Source organism: Garra rufa, chromosome 10 (assembly GCF_049309525.1).
Source record: "Garra rufa chromosome 10, GarRuf1.0, whole genome shotgun sequence".
NCBI lineage: Eukaryota > Metazoa > Chordata > Actinopteri > Cypriniformes > Cyprinidae > Garra > Garra rufa.
The window spans coordinates 61743-84594 of NC_133370.1; the positions used below are offsets into that span (position 1 = coordinate 61743).

The window sequence follows — 22852 nt, forward strand, 5'->3', positions numbered from 1 at the left end:
TGAATAAATGTAAATGTAATGTAAATGTAATATAATTAAGTTGTATTTATTGTAAACAAACTATTTTATGGCGCTATTAAGTCAAATCAGATTATTTGAATTAAAAACCAACACTTGATTTTAACAAAAAATATATTATTATTATTATTATTATTATTATTATTATTATTATAAGTATTATTATATTAGCTCAATGCAGTTTTCAATGAAAAACAGTACAATTAATGAATGAGGTATTTGTAAAACATACGGTCAGTGAACACATGTGACCATGAACCACAAAACTAGTCTTGAGTAGCACAGGTATATTTATATAGCTATAGCCAAACATACATTATATGGGTCAAAATTATCTATTTTTCTTTTATGCCAAAACCATTAGGATATTAAGTAAAGATAATGTTTAAATACTTTGTACATTTTCTACCATAGATATATCAAAACTTAGTTTTTAAATAGAAATATGAATTGCTTCATTTGGACAACTTTAAAGGCAATTTTTTCAGTATTTAGATTTTTCTGCACCCTCAGATTCTACATTTTTAAATAGTTGTATTTCAGCCAAATATTGTCCTATACTTGTTATAGTCATAGTGTCCCAACAAACCATGCATCAATGGGAAGCTTATTTATTCAGCTTTCAGATGATGAATCTCATTTTTTTTTTTTTTAAATGACCCTTATGACTGGTTTTGTAGAATATATGATGTTGCTGTACCACACTGTAAAGAAGTTGTGCTTTGATCAAAGTTGAGCAGGATGTGGGGGACAGCTGAGCTTGTCTTAGTTCAGGAGTAAAGGTGCTGTTGTGTGTTTTTGATCAGAGTGCTGGTGTTGAGGATCCAGGAAAGATCTTCAGACATATGAACACCTGAGAATTTGTTGTGGGTGAAGAGGGACTATAGAGACAATTATTAATACAATTTATTTTTATTTTATTTTATTTCATATTTGATGGCTTTTCGTAAACATTTCTAGTTAAACTGATGGTGTTATTATAATGTGAAAATTATTATAAATAAATGTTAATTTTATCACACGTTTATAACGCTGCAAATTCAGAAATAACATTTTAAAAAGATACTTTTGTTGCTTCCGCCTTCCGTGTCCATGACAACAGAATCGCATCTTGCGAATGAAAACAATGACGTCAGCGTCACATTACCCGTGATGCCTCGCGGTGGAAGGACAACAAGCAGCTGTCCTGGCGCAAACTGTCGCGCACAACCGGCTCGTTTTAAGGAATTAAAGCCATAAATCCGGTATGAACTTAAACTTTTCATTTATTGATCATCTGTCAGGGGTCTTTTATCGTAAAGACGAGCCTTTTCATCCGTTATAGCGGTTTCATGACGCGTTATAGCGCTCGAGACTTCAGTCAAACACTCACAACTAACAGCAGAAACACCGGAATAATAGTCTGTTTCTTGATATGTATAATGGTTTATTTGGAGGGAACACAGTCAGCTCGTAAACACCAGGGTATATGATCATGATCGAGATCAGTCTGCTGGTGTATAATCAGCTCATCTGCAGTGTGTTTGTGATTTCTGTCAGAATTAACTCATCTTCTGCTCCTGACAGACTCCTCTGTGTTCATGACTGATCTAGCACACCTTTCTTCATTCATCTCTCATCATTCTGTGTCATTATATGTTTGTCTGTTTGTATGTCATAGGGTCATCTTTAGTTTCACTCACGATTAGAGTGTTTTTGCAGATTGAAGTGACTAACATCAGTGATCCGGTGGTTGAGGAGAAAATGACCTGATTCTGACCCACAGCAGCTCATCTGTGTTTCTGTGATCAGACTCAGCTCTGTTTGATCAGATGAGGTTGAATCAGGTGTTTCTGATGATTCTTGAGTATTCCTGACCAGTGAGAATGAACCAACAGATCGTGTTTTGAGAAGAAACCTCTACATTACTGCTGTGTTCATTACTCATGCTCATCATCATCATCTTCATCTTCATTAGGAAAGCATCTTGTTGTTCTGAGATGTGTGTAGTAGATTTCAGTGCTCTTATATTGATAATGTGCTGAAGCAGGTGTGTGAAACGTTAGTGTCGTGTCCTGACTCATGATCTCTGGTCTGGTCTGATCTGATCTGGTCTGGTCTGGTCTGATGACTCATGATCTCTGGTCTGATCTGGTCTGGTCTGGTCTGATGACTCATGATCTCTGGTCTGATCTGATCTGATCTGGTCTGGTCTGATGACTCATGATCTCTGGTCTGGTCTGATCTGATCTGGTCTGGTCTGGTCTGATGACTCATGATCTCTGGTCTGGTCTGATCTGATCTGGTCTGGTCTGGTCTGATGACTCATGATCTCTGGTCTGGTCTGGTCTGGTCTGGTCTGGTCTGATGACTCATGATCTCTGGTCTGGTCTGGTCTGATGACTCATGATCTCTGGTCTGGTCTGATCTGATCTGGTCTGGTCTGATGACTCATGATCTCTGGTCTGGTCTGATCTGATCTGGTCTGGTCTGATGACTCATGATCTCTGGTCTGGTCTGGTCTGATGACTCATGATCTCTGGTCTGGTCTGATCTGGTCTGGTCTGGTCTGATGACTCATGATCTCTGGTCTGGTCTGATCTGATCTGGTCTGGTCTGATGACTCATGATCTCTGGTCTGGTCTGGTCTGATGACTCATGATCTCTGGTCTGGTCTGATCTGGTCTGGTCTGGTCTGATGACTCATGATCTCTGGTCTGATCTGGTCTGGTCTGGTCTGGTCTGATGACTCATGATCTCTGGTCTGATCTGATCTGGTCTGGTCTGATGACTCATGATCTCTGGTCTGGTCTGATCTGATCTGGTCTGGTCTGGTCTGATGACTCATGAGAGTTTCTCTCCACAGGAACACACTACAGCTGCTCTGATCTCATTCAGTCATGGACCAGGACTACGAGAGCCGGCTTTTACGACAGATCAACATACAGAATGACAACTCTGGCAGTCCCATCGTACGTTGAGTTTGACTGGATGTGTTTAAGTTGAAGTCTTGATCAGATCTGCTGATGTACTAATCGTGTGTTTTCTGCAGAGAGTCACAGAGGTCATGCGTTCCTTGACCCCCACAAACTCGCCGCTGTCCTCGCCCAGTAAACACGGAGACCGGTTCATCCCGTCCCGCGCCGGAGCCAACTGGAGCGTCAACTTCCACCGCATCAACGTGAGTCAGCTCCGGCCAATCACGGCCTCAGTCATCTTGTCACGTCCAATCATGGCTCGCCAGTCCGCAGACGCGTTACTGATTTTATTTACTCTTGTCTTCTTGTTGACTTCTGCAGGAGAATGAAAAGTCGCAGAATCAGAACAGGAAGACCAAAGACGGCACGTCAGACAACAGCAAAGGTGACGTCAGTCTCGTGTTTGGAGTTTCAGACACAGATTTGGGTCACTATTTACATTAGTGTTTAATCAGTGACTGAATCGTTACTCATTTGTTCCACTGAATACTGAATGTATTCGATTATATGTGACCCTGGACCACAAAACCAGTCTTAAGTCGCTGGGGTATATTTGTAGCAATAGCCAAAAATACATTGTATGGGTCAAAATTATTGATTTTTCTTTTATGCCAAAAATCATTAGGAAATTAAGTAAAGATCATGTTCCATGAAGATTTTTTGTAAAATTCCTACTATAAATATATCAAAATGTAATTTTTGATTAGTAATATGCATTGTTAAGAACTTAATTTGGACAACTTTAAAGGTGATTTTCTCAGTATTTTGATTTTTTTGCACCCTCAGATTCCAGATTTTCAAATAGATGTAACTCGGCCAAATATTATTCTATCCTAACAAACCATATATCAATAGAAAGCTTATTTATTGAGCTTTCATATGATACATCTCTGTACATCGTTGTAAAATTTAACCTTATGACTGGTTTTGTGGTCCAGGGTCACATATTATTGTTGGCATCTAGTGATGAACGGTTAGTGTCTGATGAACAGTGAAGCTGATTTATAACAATAACACATAAACCTTTCTACAGACGCACTCAGATGAAGTCAGTGAGATTTCAGCTTCATTCAGAAAAAAAATCATGCTCCTTTTCAAAAACTAACCCTACCCATAATCCTCAGCAGCGCTCAGCCGCTCCCAGGAAGCATTGCGTTTTTGTCATGAATTTCACATTGCGTGTCATTTATGGTAAAGCAGTGCATCATGGACGGTTTCATTCATGTCCACAGTCCTGTGATTGTAATGATCGTAATGTTCTCAGAGGTTTGGTTCACGTCTCAGTGTTTTCAAATCCTTGAGGAGAAATGAATGGGAAAAATCCAAGGCCGTTCACTTCTGCCTTTCACCACAAACATCTGAATGTGACCTTCCTCACGAGGGTCCGGTTACCATGACGACAGACTCACATGTGACTCAGAGTCCTCCTGTCTGTCTGTCTCTGATGTGTCTGTCTCTGATGTGTCTGTCTGTCTCTGATGTGTCTGTCTATCTGTCTCTGATGTGTCTGTCTCTGATGTGTCTGTCTGTCTCTGATGTGTCTGTCTGTCTCTGATGTGTCTGTCTCTGATGTGTCTGTCTCTGATGTGTGTGTCTGTCTCTGATGTGTCTGTCTCTGATGTGTCTGTCTCTGATGTGTGTGTCTGTCTCTGATGTGTCTGTCTCTGATGTGTCTGTCTCTGATGTGTGTGTCTGTCTCTGATGTGTCTGTCTCTGATGTGTCTGTCTGTCTCTGATGTGTCTGTCTGTCTCTGATGTGTCTGTCTCTGATGTGTGTGTCTGTCTCTGATGTGTCTGTCTATCTGTCTCTGATGTGTCTGTCTCTGATGTGTCTGTCTGTCTCTGATGTGTCTGTCTATCTGTCTCTGATGTGTCTGTCTCTGATGTGTCTGTCTATCTGTCTCTGATGTGTCTGTCTATCTGTCTCTGATGTGTCTGTCTGTCTCTGATGTGTCTGTCTCTGATGTGTCTGTCTGTCTCTGATGTGTCTGTCTCTGATGTGTCTGTCTCTGATGTGTGTGTGTCTGTCTCTGATGTGTCTGTCTCTGATGTGTCTGTCTGTCTCTGATGTGTCTGTCTATCTGTCTCTGATGTGTCTGTCTGTCTCTGATGTGTCTGTCTCTGATGTGTCTGTCTCTGATGTGTGTGTCTGTCTCTGATGTGTCTGTCTCTGATGTGTGTGTCTGTCTCTGATGTGTCTGTCTCTGATGTGTCTGTCTCTGATGTGTGTGTCTGTCTCTGATGTGTCTGTCTCTGATGTGTCTGTCTGTCTCTGATGTGTCTGTCTGTCTCTGATGTGTCTGTCTCTGATGTGTGTGTCTGTCTCTGATGTGTCTGTCTATCTGTCTCTGATGTGTCTGTCTCTGATGTGTCTGTCTGTCTCTGATGTGTCTGTCTATCTGTCTCTGATGTGTCTGTCTCTGATGTGTCTGTCTATCTGTCTCTGATGTGTCTGTCTATCTGTCTCTGATGTGTCTGTCTGTCTCTGATGTGTCTGTCTCTGATGTGTCTGTCTGTCTCTGATGTGTCTGTCTCTGATGTGTCTGTCTCTGATGTGTCTGTCTGTCTCTGATGTGTCTGTCTGTCTCTGATGTGTCTGTCTATCTGTCTCTGATGTGTCTGTCTCTGATGTGTCTGTCTGTCTCTGATGTGTCTGTCTATCTGTCTCTGATGTGTGTGTCTGTCTGTCTGTCTGTCTGTCTCTGATGTGTCTGTCTCTGATGTGTCTGTCTCTGATGTGTGTGTCTGTCTCTGATGTGTGTGTCTGTCTCTGATGTGTCTGTCTCTGATGTGTCTGTCTCTGATGTGTCTGTCTGTCTCTGATGTGTCTGTCTCTGATGTGTCTGTCTCTGATGTGTGTGTCTGTCTCTGATGTGTCTGTCTGTCTGTCTCTGATGTGTCTGTCTCTGATGTGTCTGTCTCTGATGTGTGTGTCTGTCTCTGATGTGTCTGTCTCTGATGTGTGTGTCTGTCTCTGATGTGTCTGTCTCTGATGTGTCTGTCTGTCTGTCTCTGATGTGTCTGTCTCTGATGTGTCTGTCTCTGATGTGTGTGTCTGTCTCTGATGTGTGTGTCTGTCTCTGATGTGTCTGTCTCTGATGTGTCTGTCTCTGATGTGTCTGTCTGTCTCTGATGTGTCTGTCTCTGATGTGTGTGTCTGTCTCTGATGTGTCTGTCTCTGATGTGTCTGTCTGTCTCTGATGTGTCTGTCTATCTGTCTCTGATGTGTCTGTCTCTGATGTGTCTGTCTGTCTCTGATGTGTCTGTCTATCTGTCTCTGATGTGTCTGTCTGTCTCTGATGTGTCTGTCTCTGATGTGTCTGTCTGTCTCTGATGTGTCTGTCTCTGATGTGTCTGTCTCTGATGTGTCTGTCTGTCTCTGATGTGTGTGTCTGTCTGTCTCTGATGTGTCTGTCTGTCTCTGATGTGTCTGTCTGTCTCTGATGTGTCTGTCTCTGATGTGTCTGTCTCTGATGTGTCTGTCTGTCTCTGATGTGTCTGTCTGTCTCTGATGTGTCTGTCTGTCTATCTGTCTCTGATGTGTCTGTCTCTGATGTGTCTGTCTGTCTCTGATGTGTCTGTCTGTCTCTGATGTGTCTGTCTCTGATGTGTCTGTCTGTCTCTGATGTGTCTATCTGTCTCTGATGTGTCTGTCTCTGATGTGTCTGTCTGTCTCTGATGTGTCTGTCTCTGATGTGTGTGTGTGTCTGTCTGTCTCTGATGTGTCTGTCTATCTGTCTCTGATGTGTCTGTCTCTGATGTGTCTGTCTGTCTCTGATGTGTCTGTCTGTCTCTGATGTGTCTGTCTCTGATGTGTCTATCTGTCTCTGATGTGTCTGTCTCTGATGTGTCTGTCTGTCTCTGATGTGTCTGTCTCTGATGTGTCTGTCTGTCTCTGATGTGTCTGTCTATCTGTCTCTGATGTGTCTGTCTCTGATGTGTCTGTCTATCTGTCTCTGATGTGTCTGTCTATCTGTCTCTGATGTGTCTGTCTCTGATGTGTCTGTCTCTGATGTGTCTGTCTGTCTCTCTGATGTGTCTGTCTGTAATGTGTCTGTCTGTAATGTGTCTGTCTGTCTCTGATGTGTCTGTCTGTCTCTGATGTGTCTGTCTGTCTCTCTGATGTGTCTGTCTGTAATGTGTCTGTCTGTCTCTGATGTGTCTGTCTGTCTCTGATGTCTCTGTCTCTGATGTGTGTGTCTGTCTCTGATGTGTCTGTCTGTCTCTGATGTGTCTGTCTCTGATGTGTCTGTCTGTCTCTGATGTGTCTGTCTGTCTCTCTGATGTGTCTGTCTCTGATGTGTCTGTCTGTCTCTCTGATGTGTCTGTCTCTGATGTGTCTGTCTGTCTCTCTGATGTGTCTGTCTCTGATGTGTCTGTCTGTCTCTCTGATGTGTCTGTCTGTCTCTCTGATGTGTCTGTCTGTCTCTGATGTGTCTGTCTCTGATGTGTCTGTCTGTCTCTCTGATGTGTCTGTCTCTGATGTGTCTGTCTGTCTCTCTGATGTGTCTGTCTGTAATGTGTCTGTCTGTCTCTGATGTGTCTGTTTCTGATGTGTCTGTCTGTAATGTGTCTGTCTGTCTCTGATGTGTCTGTTTCTGATGTGTCTGTCTGTCTCTCTGATGTGTCTGTCTCTGATGTGTCTGTCTGTCTCTCTGATGTGTCTGTCTCTCTCTCTGATGTGTCTGTCTCTGATGTGTCTGTCTGTCTCTCTGATGTGTCTGTCTCTGATGTGTCTGTCTCTGATGTGTCTGTCTGTAATGTGTCTGTCTGTCTCTGATGTGTCTGTTTCTGATGTGTCTCTCTCTGATGTGTCTGTCTGTCTCTCTGATGTGTCTGTCTCTCTCTCTGATGTGTCTGTCTCTGATGTGTCTGTTTCTGATGTGTCTCTCTCTGATGTGTCTGTCTGTCTCTGATGTGTCTGTCTGTAATGTGTCTGTCTGTCTCTGATGTGTCTGTCTGTCTCTGATGTGTCTGTCTCTCTGATGTGTCTGTCTCTGCAGCGGACGGTCTGGCATATTCGGCGCTGCTGAAGAATGAGCTGTTGGGTGCAGGAATAGAGAAGGTGCAGGATCCACAGACTGAAGACCGGAGACTGCAGCCGTCCACACCTGAGAAGAGGAGACTGTTTAGCGTGAGCGAACCTTCAGTCTGTCATTCTGTCCGTCTGTCTCATGTCTCCTGCTGGTCTCACTCACAGTTGAACTTCATAATATTTTACTAGACTCTGCCTCCTCCTTTTCTGCTGAAGTCACCTTTTTTCCAGCTCTATAGCTGTTGTCACAGTATCTTCTGTGTGAATGTGCAGTATTGTGATGTTTTGACGTGTGTGTGTGTGTGTGTGTGTGTGTGTGTGTGTGTGTGCTGCAGTATTCTCTGAGTGCCAAGCGTTCTCTCCCTGATGACGGGAACAGCGTGTCGCCGTACTCTCTGTCGCCCGTCAGCAGTAACAGGTGAGTGTGTCAGTCACAGACTGCGATACGAGTGTAGATGTGTATTTAAAGTCATTAAAAATGAGTCCTGTTTGTAGTACCTTTGTTTTGTTTTGTGACATTATTTTCAGTCAGCATAAGTAAATGTGCTGAAGTATCATGAAAATAATATTAATGCAAATATTCTGAATGGTGCTAAAAATGGTGTGTTTTTGTCAGATACCCAGTTTATCGGCTGTTTTGTGTGTGTTCAGTCAGAAGTTGTTGCGTTCTCCACGCAAACCGACGAGGAAGATCTCCAAGATCCCGTTTAAAGTGCTGGACGCTCCGGAGCTGCAGGACGACTTCTATCTGAACCTGGTGGACTGGTCCTCATTAAACGTGTTGAGCGTGGGCCTCGGGACCTGCGTCTACCTGTGGAGCGCCTGCACCAGCCAGGTGTGTGTCTGACTGTTTATCTGGTCCTTGATTGGTCAGACTGGTTCATTCTGTGTTAATCAATGTTCATCTGAGTGAATTTGCAGTGTGTCTTGATTAATGAATTTAGGTCTGGTTCTGATTCCACATTCAGTTTGAAAGAAAACTAATTAAAAATAAAACAGGGTTATTTTTGGGCTGCATATTTAAGTATTTTGGACTGCATTATTATATGAAGAATCAGTCAGTAATTACAGTGATTTTGGTCTCAGAAGCGGAAGACTCTGGTTTGCTGCTGTGTGTGATCATTTCTGTCTGATTTTGTTGCGGTTCTTCGTCACATTCAGCTCACACTTGACTTCATTCGATGCTGCTGTAGATTCAGTAAACGCAGAGGAATACATCTCAAGAACCATCAATAGAACCAATTGTTTGGTTGTTTTTAAAGATATTTAAAATGCACTGAGCAGTGAACATCCAAATAACAGAGGAACACATGTCTGTCACTGACTGATCTGAGTAACGCAGGCGTGTGTTTGGTTTGCGCAGGTGACGCGGTTATGCGATCTGTCGGTGGAAGGAGACTCGGTGACGTCTGTGGGCTGGTCGGAGCGAGTGAGTGAAGCACGTGACACGCGTGTGCCGCAGTTTTGCGTGTGATTCTGACGGTGGCGTGTGTTTCAGGGGAATCTGGTGGCGGTGGGCACTCATAAAGGCCTGGTGCAGATCTGGGACGCGGCGGCGGGGAAGAAGCTGTCGGTGCTGGAGGGTCATACGGCTCGTGTGGGTGAGTGTGAGGCGCTTTTGCTCTTGTGTGTCCGCTGACTGCTGTCTGCATGCGTGTGTTGTCATCAGGGCTTGACATTAACCGAGTGTGAACGTACCTTGCATATCTCATCTCGGTTTGTGTCCAGCAGACCGAAATCTGGGGTCAGTTAGCCGATGCTAACAACAGGTTGTCAATGAGAGTCAACAGGGCATCGGAGTAGCCATGTAAATAAATCACTGTGTTATGCCATTTACGAGGCACAAAGTAGCTCCACACTTCATTGGTAGACTTCCAAGGGCCCTGACATTTAAAACGAGACATTGAGAACTCAGAAAAAGCACCGGTAGTTTATTTACGAGAAGATTTATACAGACAGTACCGGCCGCCGCCATCTTGAATTTAGTCACGATAAGTCGAGTGTCGAGCAGGAAGGAACTACAACCTGATAACCTGATAAGTTCCTTCCTGCTCGACACTCGACTTATCGTGACTAAATTCAAGATGGCGGCGGCCGGTACTGTCTGTATAAATCTTCTCGTAAATAAACTACCGGTGCTTTTTCTGAGTTCTCAATGTCTCGTTTTAAAAGTCGACGTCGACTAGTCGCTTATGATGTCATTATTGAACAAAAACACTTAAACCTTGAGCTGAGACTCAATCACCTCGTGCACAGCTATGACACAGCGCTGCCTACATGGCTATTGTTCCTATAATACTTTGCTAATCAGTATAATCAGTAACCAATCAGTTATTTTGTCTTTGGGTCGTTATATTTCTCACAGATTTCTGCTCGTTCTAAATCGGCAGATAAAGTAGCACTGATTACATTTATATAAAGTCATTAGGGAGAGAGCGATTGCGTGTGTGAATTAATTCTACCTGGCAGCGTCTCTCTACTAGCCTAATAATAAAGCTGTGGGTTTGAATTACTAAGAAATATATGCTAGAACTTTTCAGTTTCTAAGCTATATTAGCCAGAAATCATGGAACAGTGTTGACAATTCATTTCCCCACCGCGCTTTTGAATTCTGCACGTGACGTAGGGCGAGCTACTGTCTGTAGCCTATGTGTGTGCGTTACAACGCAGCAGTGCATTAGATTAGAACGACAATTACAACAAGCTGTTTAAAACGTGCATTCTCTTGTTCAGTTTTAAACATCAAGATGGTATACTCACGTGTTGTGGAGCGCTTTCGGAGTGTGCGTTTATCTATTATTTTAGCTGTTTTCACAAAGCGTAAATGTCGAATTCAAAGACTTCTTATCCTGTTGCGCCCTCTATAGGACCAGCGACTAGTCGACGTCAAGCTTAAAGCGTCATGGCAGAGCATTAAAGTGGACTAGTTGACTAGACGATTAATTGGTGCAACCCCTATAACACAGTGATTTATTTACATGGCTACTCCGAAGCCCTATTGACTCTCATTGACAACCTGTTGTGAGCATCGGCTAACTAACCCCAGGACACAAACCGAGATGAGATATGCAAGGTACGTTCACACTCATGATTCAACACACTTTAGGTCAATGTCACACCTTTAACATCCTCCAAATGTTGGTGAATTTGAGCAGTGGCTGGAAACACGGTCACTCCCACTAAACACTTGGTTGGATTTTATAACAGAGCTCAACGTTAATGCTTGTGGAACAAGTGGATTTTTTAAAGAGGCAAGTGAAAAATAATTTTTCTTGCCCGACCAGACAACTAATTGTTAAGCAACGTGACATGACCAAGAGAGTGCAATTTTCCCTGAAAACCACAACTGTAAATTTGATTTTATACAAGAGCTCAAACAAAAGTGCAAAAGGAGGTCTTAGGAAATGCTAACTTTAGCCTGATAGCACTGAAAGCGCTCTAGTGGCCGTTACAGCATCACGTCATTAACCGTGAGAACACTTTATAGCGCAGTTAGCAAAAGTATTACTATTCCAGGAAAGAAGATCAAGTGGTGGATGTTTGCCTGCCATTCTCGCTCTGTCTGCACAGCGTATGTTGAACGCACTGATGGCAAATGCTGTCTGTGCAAACATACATGCAGATACATATGTTGACAGGCAGGTAGGACAGTCTGTCGTAATGTTTTGATTGGACGAACATTTCTTGGTCCTATGCCTTCCACAGAATATTTAAAGGTGCCATAGAATGGAAAATTGAATTTACCTTGGCATAGTTAAATAATAAGAGTTCAGTACATGGACATGACATCCCATGAGTCTCAAACACCACCATTTCCCCCTTCTTATATAAATCTAGTATTTGCAAAAGACCACCGAAAAATAGGTCAATTCCAACATAACACCGACTGTTACCAAACTTTCCCGAGATCGTTAATAGTTACGCCTCCAAGGCGAGTCACTGAAGGGACACGGTTAGCTTAATGCTAGCACTAGCCTGTTACATTGCAATACGTAGGATTTCACTTCCCACATAAACAGAGAGATGCTGCGCTGATGATGGTGAATGATGGAGAAATAACTGCCTGATGATGGCCAATGATTTACAGATCTGGAGAATCACAGACGAGCAGCTCAACTTGTGTGGTAGGAAGCACTGCCTCTGCATTGTAACGTTACACAGAGCACATGCCTCACAGTATGAGCATCATGAGACTAAAATGTCGGCGATTCAAAACGCCAGATTCAACAAACCGCATATTAAAAGCGGCTAGAGCTCCTAATTAAATATATATTTTTATCCATGTGCCAGCTATTGAGCTCTGTGAAACAGCCAATCAGAGCAAAAGGCAAAAACAGAGCATTTCATTCTAGGGGCAAATCCTAGGGTTGTAAATGGAGCTGTAAAACCATTTGTGGAGATTTTTTGCCCTTTCCTATTAGGGCTGGAGGATTTTATCGATTCTGCGATATAAATCGATATTTTTTTTTTTTTTTAAAGTATCGATTTTTTAGCCGCGAGTATCGATACATACGTCCCATTCTAATCCCCCGTCTTGTTTACCCCTGTTCGCGTTGCAGGAAGAGCGATTTGGTCAGCCAGCCGCTAGTGTTGCTGTAGAGCAAGTTACCCGTACTAACTTTACACAGACGCAGATGTCTACCTCTTCCTGTTTACCAAGTCAGAGCGAGGATATTCAGAGAATGACGGCGAATATAAATCCAGCACCCGCCTGCTTAAACGGATCCCTTTATATATAATTTGATGTTTATTTGTCTACCCCCAGGGCATCCAAGATGTAGGTGACTTTGTTTTCTCAGCAGAACACAAACGAAGATTTTTACACTGCAAAAAATGCTTTTCTAGCTTAGACTTTTTGTCTTGTTTCCAGCCAAAATATCTACAAATTCTTAAATCGAGAAAAATTTTCTAGATGAGTAAAAATTATTGTCTAGTTTTCAGAAAAAAAGGTCAAAATTAAATGCATTTTTTCTTGAAACAAGCAAAACAATCTGCCAATGGGGTAAGAAAAATAATCTTGTTTTCTGTTTGAAATAAGATTTTTTTTCTTACCCCATTGGCAGATTATTTTGCTTGTTCTAAGCAAAAACTCACTTAATTTTGACTAGTTTTTTCTGAAAACAAGAAAATAATTTTTACTTGTCTAGAAAATCCTTCTTGATTTAAGAATTTTTAGATATTTTGGCTGGAAACAAGACAAAAAAATCTAAGCTAGAAAAGCATTTTTTGCAGTGTAACAAAAACCGGTGAAGTCTAATAATGGCAGTCAATGGTTACCAAATCTTTAGAGGAAAGAGAAGCACACACAGACAAATCCAAATTACACCCTGCGGCTCGTGACGATACACTGATGTCCTAAAACACGAAACGATCGGTTTTTGTGGGAAACTGAACAGTATTTGTATCATTTTTTACCTTTGACACACAGCCACGTCCATCTGTCCTGAGCAGAAGGTTAGCTTTCGGATCGTCACATGTGAACGCGCTCTGAAGTAGAATACGCAAACACCGGAAGCGATCTGTGGCGTGTATACGACACTCGTTGTTTCCACAGTGCACACAGACTGTGGGTATAGCCGCTATTCAAAATGGTAATTACTTGCGCTTATCCTGATTGTTCAAACCAATTTAAAGCTAAAAGATTACATCTGCTTGCGCAAACTCATGCGGGACTTTTAACCGATTTCCCCTTCCGGCGTTTGCGTATTCTACTTCAGAGCGCGTTCACTCGTGACGAGCCGCATTCAAAGCTCGTGCTCAGGACAGATGGACGTGGCTGTGTATTAAAGGTAAAAATGATATAAATACTGTTCAGTTTCTCACAAAAACCGATCGTTTCGTGTCTTAGGACATCAATGTATCGTCACGAGCCGCAGGGTGTAATTTGGATTTGTCTGTGCATGTTTTTGCTTACTTTTAAAGGTTTGGTGCCCATCCACTGCCATTATATGACTATCAGACTGCACCGGTTTGAGTTAAAAATCTTCGTTTGTGTTCTGCTGAGGAAACGAAGTCACCTACATCTTGGATGCCCTGGGGGTAAGCAGATAAACATCAAATTTTCATTTTTGGGTGAACTATCCCTTTATTTGCAAATTGCAATATTGCATTTTATTTACTTTTCAAAGGCTTGTAAGCTGCAGTTTGCACTGTTTCAATAAATGGAACTAATTTTCTCAACACATCTTTGATTAATTTTGTCCAGCACTTATTTTGCAAGCTGTCTGATGTTTTTTGAGTTTATTTCAATTAATGAAAACACTTACAAGATGTCACCAAAATCACTCTGTCTCTTTTAAATCTATCAGAAAATGATGTACGTGTATCTAATTATATAGAATAGTATCGAATAATATCGAATCGAATCGAATCGTATCGTTGGCAAAATATCGTGATATATATCGTATCGTGAGCTGAATATCGTGTATCGTATCGTATCGTGAGATTAGTGTATCCTATTTCCTATGCCATATACCTTCTATGTAGATATCAGAGAACAATTTAAAATATTCTCTCAATGCATTCTATGGCACCTTTAAACACACATAAATACATTTAGACCACTTAACTTCATGATTGCTATCAGGATGTGAAGAGACCTTCAACCACCATAACAAAAAATGTCACCTATTGCACCTTTAATATACATTTTAGTACAATATTGTCAGTGTTGACAGTTTTTTTTTGGTTAAAATAGTTCAAAACAAAGATCACAGCAGAAAAGTCCACCTCTCTGAGCAACATACAGCGGCGTTTCGCTGGTGAATGATTCGGCGGTCCATTCATAAAGACTTGCTTCGTTCTTGAGTGAATCAAAACAAATTATTTGAAGGCATAAGGTTTACTTTCATATTTAAAAGTAGCTTATCTTAGCTTTTTTTTTTTTTTTTACATTTTTATATAAACATTTTTTTTCTTTCATGCTACATTTAAGCTTCATTAAACGTGTGTGAATGCATCTAAATGCTACTTCAGCTGCTTCTGTTTTTTCTGCAGTGGAAGGATCAGTTTCGTTAAAGGAACACTCCACTTTTTCTGGAAATAGGCTCATTCTCCAACTCCCCCCGAGTTAATAAGTTGAGTTTTTCCGTTTTGAAATCCATTCAGCCGTTCTCCTGTTCTGGCGATATCACTTTTAGCATAGCTTAGCATAGATCATTGAATCCTATTAGACTAATAGCATCGCGTTCAAAAATGACCAACGAGTTTCCATATTTGTCCTGTTTAAAACTTGACTCTTCTGTAGTTATATCGTGGACTAAGATCGGTGGAAATGCAAAGCTTCAACTTTCTAGGCTGATAAGATTAGGAACTACACTCCCATTCCGGCGTAATAGTCAAGGAAGTTTGCTGCCGTAATATGGCCGAAGCAGGCGCAGTAATACCACGCAGCACATGTGCAAATGCTAAACTAGCTGGGAACCCATTTCTGATAATACTCCGCCTGCTTTGGCCATATTACAGCAGCAAACTTCCTTGACTATTACGCCGGAATGGAAGTGTAGCTCCTAATCTTATCAGTCTAGAAAGCAGCTTTGAATGCAGCTTTGCATTTCCACCGGTCTTAGTCCACGATATAACTACAGAAGAGTCAAGTTTTAAATACAACAAATATGGAAACTCGTTGCTCATTTTTGAACGCGATGCTATTGGTCTAATAGGATTCAATGATCTATGCTAAGCTATGCTAACGGTGTGTTCACACGGGGCGCAAGCGTCAACGCTTAACGGAAGGCGTGGCTGATGTTTATGGTCATAGCAGCGTCAGCCAATGAAATGCTGCTCTTGAACAGGATGAACGTGATTGGCTGCCGCCTGGCCACTGTATTTGCATAGAGCGATCTGATTGGCTGACGCGGCGCTTCACTGGCGTTGCTCGCGGCAGAAGTTGAAAATTTCTCAACTTCTGTCGCGAGCAACGCGAGTGAAGCGCCGCCGACGGATCCACAATTCCTTTCGGCAAAGCTTGACGTCACCCATTCAAAGTCAATGGGAAGCGTTGACACTTGCGCCCCGTGTGAACACACCGTAAAAGTGATATCGCCAGAACAGGAGAACAGCTGAATGGATTTCAAAACGGTAAAACTCAACTTATTAACTCGGGGGGGGAGTTGGAGAATGAGCCTATTTCCAAAAAAAGTGGAGTTCCTTTAGTACCGATTTCATTTGATTGGTAACAGCCCTGTAGTGTCTTATTAAATGAAGTAAAATTATTAACAAAATATAAGAATTTGAAATGAAAGATGACGCATGCATTTAATACGGCTAGGGAAAATGCCCTTTAAAAAAAAGATCAAGAACTCAACTGAAATAAATTTAGTACGCAGTAACTTTAGTCATATAAAATACAACCACAAAATTGTGGCCAGTGAAAATGCTGAGTGGCTAGTCATTTTGGAAAACCACTAGCCCCAGAAAAGTTAACATCAAGCGGCGGTTGTGGCGTGTGTCAGGTGCGCTGGCGTGGAACGTGGATCAGCTGTCGTCGGGGAGCAGGGATCGTCTGATCCTGCAGCGGGACATCAGAGCGCCGCCGCTGCAGTCCGAACGCCGCCTGCAGGGTCACAGACAGGAAGTGTGCGGACTGAAGTGGAGCACCGACCACCAGCTGCTGGCCTCCGGAGGAAACGACAACAAGGTGCGTAGATGGGGTCCGAAACGCTTCATCACCGACCACATCAGACACGCATGCGACCACATCAGACACACGTGCGACCGCATCAGAAACGCATGCGACCACATCAGACACACATGCGACCACATCAGAAACGCATGCGACCACATCAGACACACACGCGACCACATCAGAAACGCATGCGACCGCATCAGACACACACGCGACCGCATCAGACACACGTGCGACCGCATCAGACACACGTGCGACCACATCAGACACACACGCGACCACATCAGACACGCGTGCGACCGCATCAGACACACATGCGACCGCATCAGACACACGTGCGACCGCATCAGACACACATGCGACCGCATCAGAAACGCATGCGACCACATCAGAAACGCATGCGACCACATCAGACACACATGCGACCGCATCAGAAACGCATGCGACCACATCAGAAACGCATGCGACCACATCAGACACACATGCGACCACATCAGAAACGCATGCGACCACATCAGACACACACGCGACCACATCAGAAACGCATGCGACCGCATCAGACACACACGCGACCGCATCAGACACACGTGCGACCGCATCAGACACACGTGCGACCACATCAGACACACACGCGACCACATCAGACACGCGTGCGACCGCATCAGACACACATGCGACCGCATCAGACACACGTGCGACCGCATCAGACACACATGCGACCGCATCAGACACACGTGCGACCGCATCAGACACACGTGCGACCACATCAGACACACACGCGACCACATCAGACACGCGTGCGACCGCATCAGACACACATGCGACCGCATCAGACACACGTGCGACCGCATCAGACACACATGCGACCGCATCAGAAACGCATGCGACCACATCAGAAACGCATGCGACCACATCAGACACACATGCGACCGCATCAGAAACGCATGCGACCACATCAGAAACGCATGCGACCACATCAGACACACATGCGACCACATCAGAAACGCATGCGACCACATCAGACACACACGCGACCACATCAGAAACGCATGCGACCGCATCAGACACACACGCGACCGCATCAGACACACGTGCGACCGCATCAGACACACGTGCGACCACATCAGACACACACGCGACCACATCAGACACGCGTGCGACCGCATCAGACACACATGCGACCGCATCAGACACACGTGCGACCGCATCAGACACACATGCGACCGCATCAGAAACGCATGCGACCACATCAGAAACGCATGCGACCACATCAGACACACGTGCGACCGCATCAGACACACATGCGACCGCATCAGACACACGTGCGACCACATCAGACACACACGCGACCACATCAGAAACGCATGCGACCACATCAGACACACACGCGACCACATCAGACACACACGCGACCGCATCAGACACACATGCGACCGCATCAGAAACGCATGCGACCACATCAGAAACGCATGCGACCACATCAGACACACGTGCGACCGCATCAGACACACGTGCGACCGCATCAGACACACGTGCGACCACATCAGAAACGCATGCGACCGCATCAGAAACGCCTGCAACCACATCAGACACGCGTGCGACCACATCAGACACACGTGCGACCACATCAGACACACATGCGACCACATCAGAAACGCATGCGACCACATCAGAAACGCATGCGACCACATCAGACACACGTGCGACCACATCAGACACACATGCGACCACATCAGAAACGCGTGCGACCACATCAGAAACGCATGCGACCACATCAGACACACGTGCGACCACATCAGAAACGCGTGCGACCACATCAGAAACGCATGCGACCACATCAGACACACATGCGACCACATCAGAAACGCATGCGACCACATCAGAAACGCATGCGACCACATCAGACACACGTGCGACCACATCAGACACACATGCGACCACATCAGAAACGCGTGCGACCACATCAGAAACGCATGCGACCACATCAGACACACATGCGACCACATCAGACACGCATGCGACCGCATCAGACACACGTGCGACCACATCAGACACACATGCGACCACATCAGAAACGCGTGCGACCACATCAGACACACGTGCGACCACATCAGACACACATGCGACCACATCAGAAACGCGTGCGACCACATCAGAAACGCATGCGACCACATCAGACACACGTGCGACCACATCAGAAACGCGTGCGACCACATCAGAAACGCATGCGACCACATCAGACACACATGCGACCACATCAGAAACGCATGCGACCACATCAGAAACGCATGCGACCACATCAGACACACGTGCGACCACATCAGACACACATGCGACCACATCAGAAACGCGTGCGACCACATCAGAAACGCATGCGACCACATCAGACACACATGCGACCACATCAGAAACGCATGCGACCACATCAGACACACATGCGACCACATCAGAAACGCGTGCGACCACATCAGAAACGCATGCGACCACATCAGACACACATGCGACCACATCAGAAACGCATGCGACCACATCAGAAACGCATGCGACCACATCAGACACACGTGCGACCACATCAGACACACATGCGACCACATCAGAAACGCGTGCGACCACATCAGAAACGCATGCGACCGCATCAGACACACATGCGACCACATCAGAAACGCATGCGACCACATCAGACACGCGTGCGACCACATCAGACACGCGTGCGACCACATCAGACACACGTGCGACCACATCAGAAACGCATGCGACCACATCAGACACACGTGCGACCACATCAGAAACGCATGCGACCACATCAGACACACGTGCGACCACATCAGACACACACGCGACCACATCAGACACACACGCGACCACATCAGACAAACACGCGACCACATCAGACACACGTGCGACCACATCAGAAACGCATGCGACCACATCAGACACACATGCGACCGCATCAGACACACATGCGACCACATCAGAAACGCGTGCGACCACATCAGACACGCGTGCGACCACATCAGACACGCGTGCGACCACATCAGACACACGTGCGACCACATCAGAAACGCATGCGACCACATCAGACACACGTGCGACCACATCAGAAACGCATGCGACCACATCAGACACACGTGCGACCACATCAGACACACACGCGACCACATCAGACACACACGCGACCACATCAGACAAACATGCGACCACATCAGACACACGTGCGACCACATCAGAAACGCATGCGACCACATCAGACACACACGCGACCACATCAGACACACACGCGACCGCATCAGACACACGTGCGACCGCATCAGACACACGTGCGACCACATCAGACACACGTGCGACCGCATCAGACACACATGCGACCGCATCAGACACACGTGCGACCACATCACGCTTGTAGCATAAACATGAATGTGTTCTGAAGTGTCCAGTGAAGCTCCACCTTCTCAGCTGTCAGTCATTTGAAGAAGTTTGCTCAGCGATGAGAAGATCTGAGCGGCGTCTCTGTGGTTCTCTGCAGTTGTTGGTGTGGAATCACTCCAGCGTTCTCCCCATGCAGCAGTACACGGAGCATCTGGCCGCGGTCAAAGCCATCGCCTGGTCTCCTCATCAACACGGGCTGCTGGCGTCCGGAGGCGGGACGGCCGACCGCTGCATCCGCTTCTGGAACACGCTGACGGGTCAACCGCTGCAGTGCACCGACACCGGATCGCAGGTCTGCAACCTGGCCTGGTCCAAACACACCAACGAACTGGTACGTGCTGCTGACCTCAAAACCACCGTCAGCTCTTTCGCTAAACCGGCACCGTCAGAGTCATGTGTTTGTAATGTTGCGTTGTTGCTTTTAGTTTTGCAATATTGCTTTTTTCTCCTTTGGGTTTCATTTAGTAAAAATGGAACAAATGCAGAACACTAAGATATGGATTTATTTACTCATTACTCAGATGATGGTTAACCACAGCTGTCTGTCTGTCTGCAGGTCAGCACTCACGGATATTCTCAGAATCAGATCCTGGTGTGGAAATATCCGTCTCTTACTCAGGTTGCTAAGCTAACGGGTCATTCCTACAGAGTCCTTTACCTGGTAAGATCACACTAACCTGTTTGAGGTTGAGAAGATCTGTCAAATGAGTTCACATTACCCAGTCATGTTCCTGTGTTTGGTCAGTTTAATGTCGTGCTGATAGTGGTTGCTGTGTATTTTAAGGCCATGTCTCCAGATGGAGAAGCCATCGTCACTGGAGCCGGAGACGAGACGCTGCGATTCTGGAACGTTTTTAGCAAAATGAGGTCAACGAAGTAAAGAGACACATCAAACACTGATGACTTCACATGAGAAACTGATATAAACACACCGCTTTAGTGAAAAATGCAGTGGAGGTCCACACAGAACACATCTGCGCATCTAAAAGCGTGAGACGCAGAGCTCAGGAATGGTTTTTAAGAAGCGCAGCAAAGAAAGCCTCCTCCGCCTCAAATAAAGAGAAGCCCCTGTCTGCAGCCTGCAGATCGAGGCGGGGCTGAATCTGGGGCGGGGCTTCACGTGTCGCCCCGCCCCAGATTCAGCCCCGCCTCGATCCGCAGGCTGCAGACAGGTGCACTTGCAAATAAATCCGTTGCCATGCCGATGCCATACTGCAAACAAAAGCTTGCGATGCTTGCCCCGCCTCTGGGGTGTTCTGATTGGGTCCAGTGTTTTGGAGCGTTGAGCCGCGCTGCGGGTAAACGTTCCGATTTCTTCTAAATTGACACGCGTCTTAAAACACGGCACTGGCATGTGAGACACCGCAAAAACGTGAGCGCAGCAATCCGACACGTCCGTCTAGCGTGTTTACACAAAAAACAATAGCAAAGTAGAGCATCGGAATGAAAAAACAGTTCTGTGTGAACGACCCCTGAATTATCCATATAAATATTAACAAAAGAGTTGGGAAAAGTAATAAAATGTTCAAGGTAACTAACTTTATATTACTGTGTTATAGAGCAGAAATCTGCACATGCATTTATTAACTTCCAAATCCTATCATTTCTCCTCATTAGTTCCAGTAATTTCAGCTCACAGAGGAAATGATGTGTTTCCTTGTTTTTTGTTTCTTCAGGAGTCCATATCAGTTCTGAATCTCTTCACACGGATCCGATAATAACGGTGATCCTAGGAATCAATAAACTGATCATCAGTCACATGGCCTCCCCAATTCCTCTTGTGCTGTTTGACAACAGGAAGTGATGGAGGTGGAACAGGAAGTCTGATGTTAGGAGACTGTCATTACTGCCAAATAACGGCGCGTGTCATTCGAGATTGTTTTACGTCACCGCTGTGCTTTCTCGTTTTACAGATTATTAATATTGTTCTACAGATGATTATGATTTGTTTGTTCTGTCTGCCTTACGTCAAACATCATTGAAGCCTTATGTAGTTGTTGTTATAGAGAGATGCTTTTGTTTCTTTTAAGGGAAAAACAACCTTTTAGAGGCTTTTTACAATCAGAAGTTTAAAAAAAATCATTTTACGTTACGCCTCAGAGTCGCTAATCGGGTGTTTGAAGCGATTGTGTTCGATTCGTTTGACTCGATTCATTCGATTCGTTTGATTCGATTCGTTTGACTCAATTCGTTTGATTCAGATTACGGACTGATTCAGATGATCGTGTCACGACTGCTCGGAGATTCCTGTAGTTTCTCCAGAATCGGACGGGATTCACGTCTTCAGATGAGAAACACTGAGCTTTATTTGAGTTCAGGTGATTGTTTTCTCCAGGTGTTTACATGATTTTCAAGCTTCCTGAATCAGGTTGAGTTTTTATTGTTTTTACTGCGGCGTGAATGACGGATGTTTGTTGTCGTGGAGTTTTGTTATTTATTGGTTTGGAGTCGATGTGTGTTGAGTGATGAGTGTTCGGTGCCATAAACGGCTGAATCACTAAAACAGCCTCAAAGAACGAAACTACTACACAAAAGAACATAACAGAACATAGATATATTGATTTCATAACAGTGAAAAGGAATAAAAAACATGTTCCTCATACCCAAGGTGTGTGTGTTTTAATTGTGTGTGTGTTCTGGTATACACTATATTGCCAAAAGTATTGGACACCCCTTCTAATGAACAGGTTTGACTACTGTAGTGATTTCCATGAGTACAAATCCTAATGTTTAAGCATATAATGATATTCTAGGGGATTGTGTTCTTCTAATTTGATAGCAACAGTTTTG

The 22852-nt window shown here is 44.6% G+C and overlaps 1 protein-coding gene across 1 annotated transcript; it reads left to right on the forward strand.

The window, feature by feature from the left end:
- Positions 1–1171: 1171 nt before the first annotated feature.
- Positions 1172–22664, forward strand: LOC141344177 (fizzy-related protein homolog). Its single transcript, XM_073848966.1, has 14 exons — positions 1172–1262; positions 2864–2969; positions 3050–3178; positions 3297–3360; positions 7979–8109; positions 8346–8428; positions 8662–8845; positions 9374–9439; positions 9509–9611; positions 16464–16648; positions 20160–20393; positions 20619–20723; positions 20847–20937; positions 21737–22664. Exons 2-14 carry the CDS (start codon positions 2898–2900, stop codon positions 21778–21780), a joined length of 1491 nt encoding a protein of 496 aa, XP_073705067.1. The 5' UTR covers positions 1172–1262; positions 2864–2897; the 3' UTR covers positions 21781–22664.
- Positions 22665–22852: the final 188 nt, after the last annotated feature.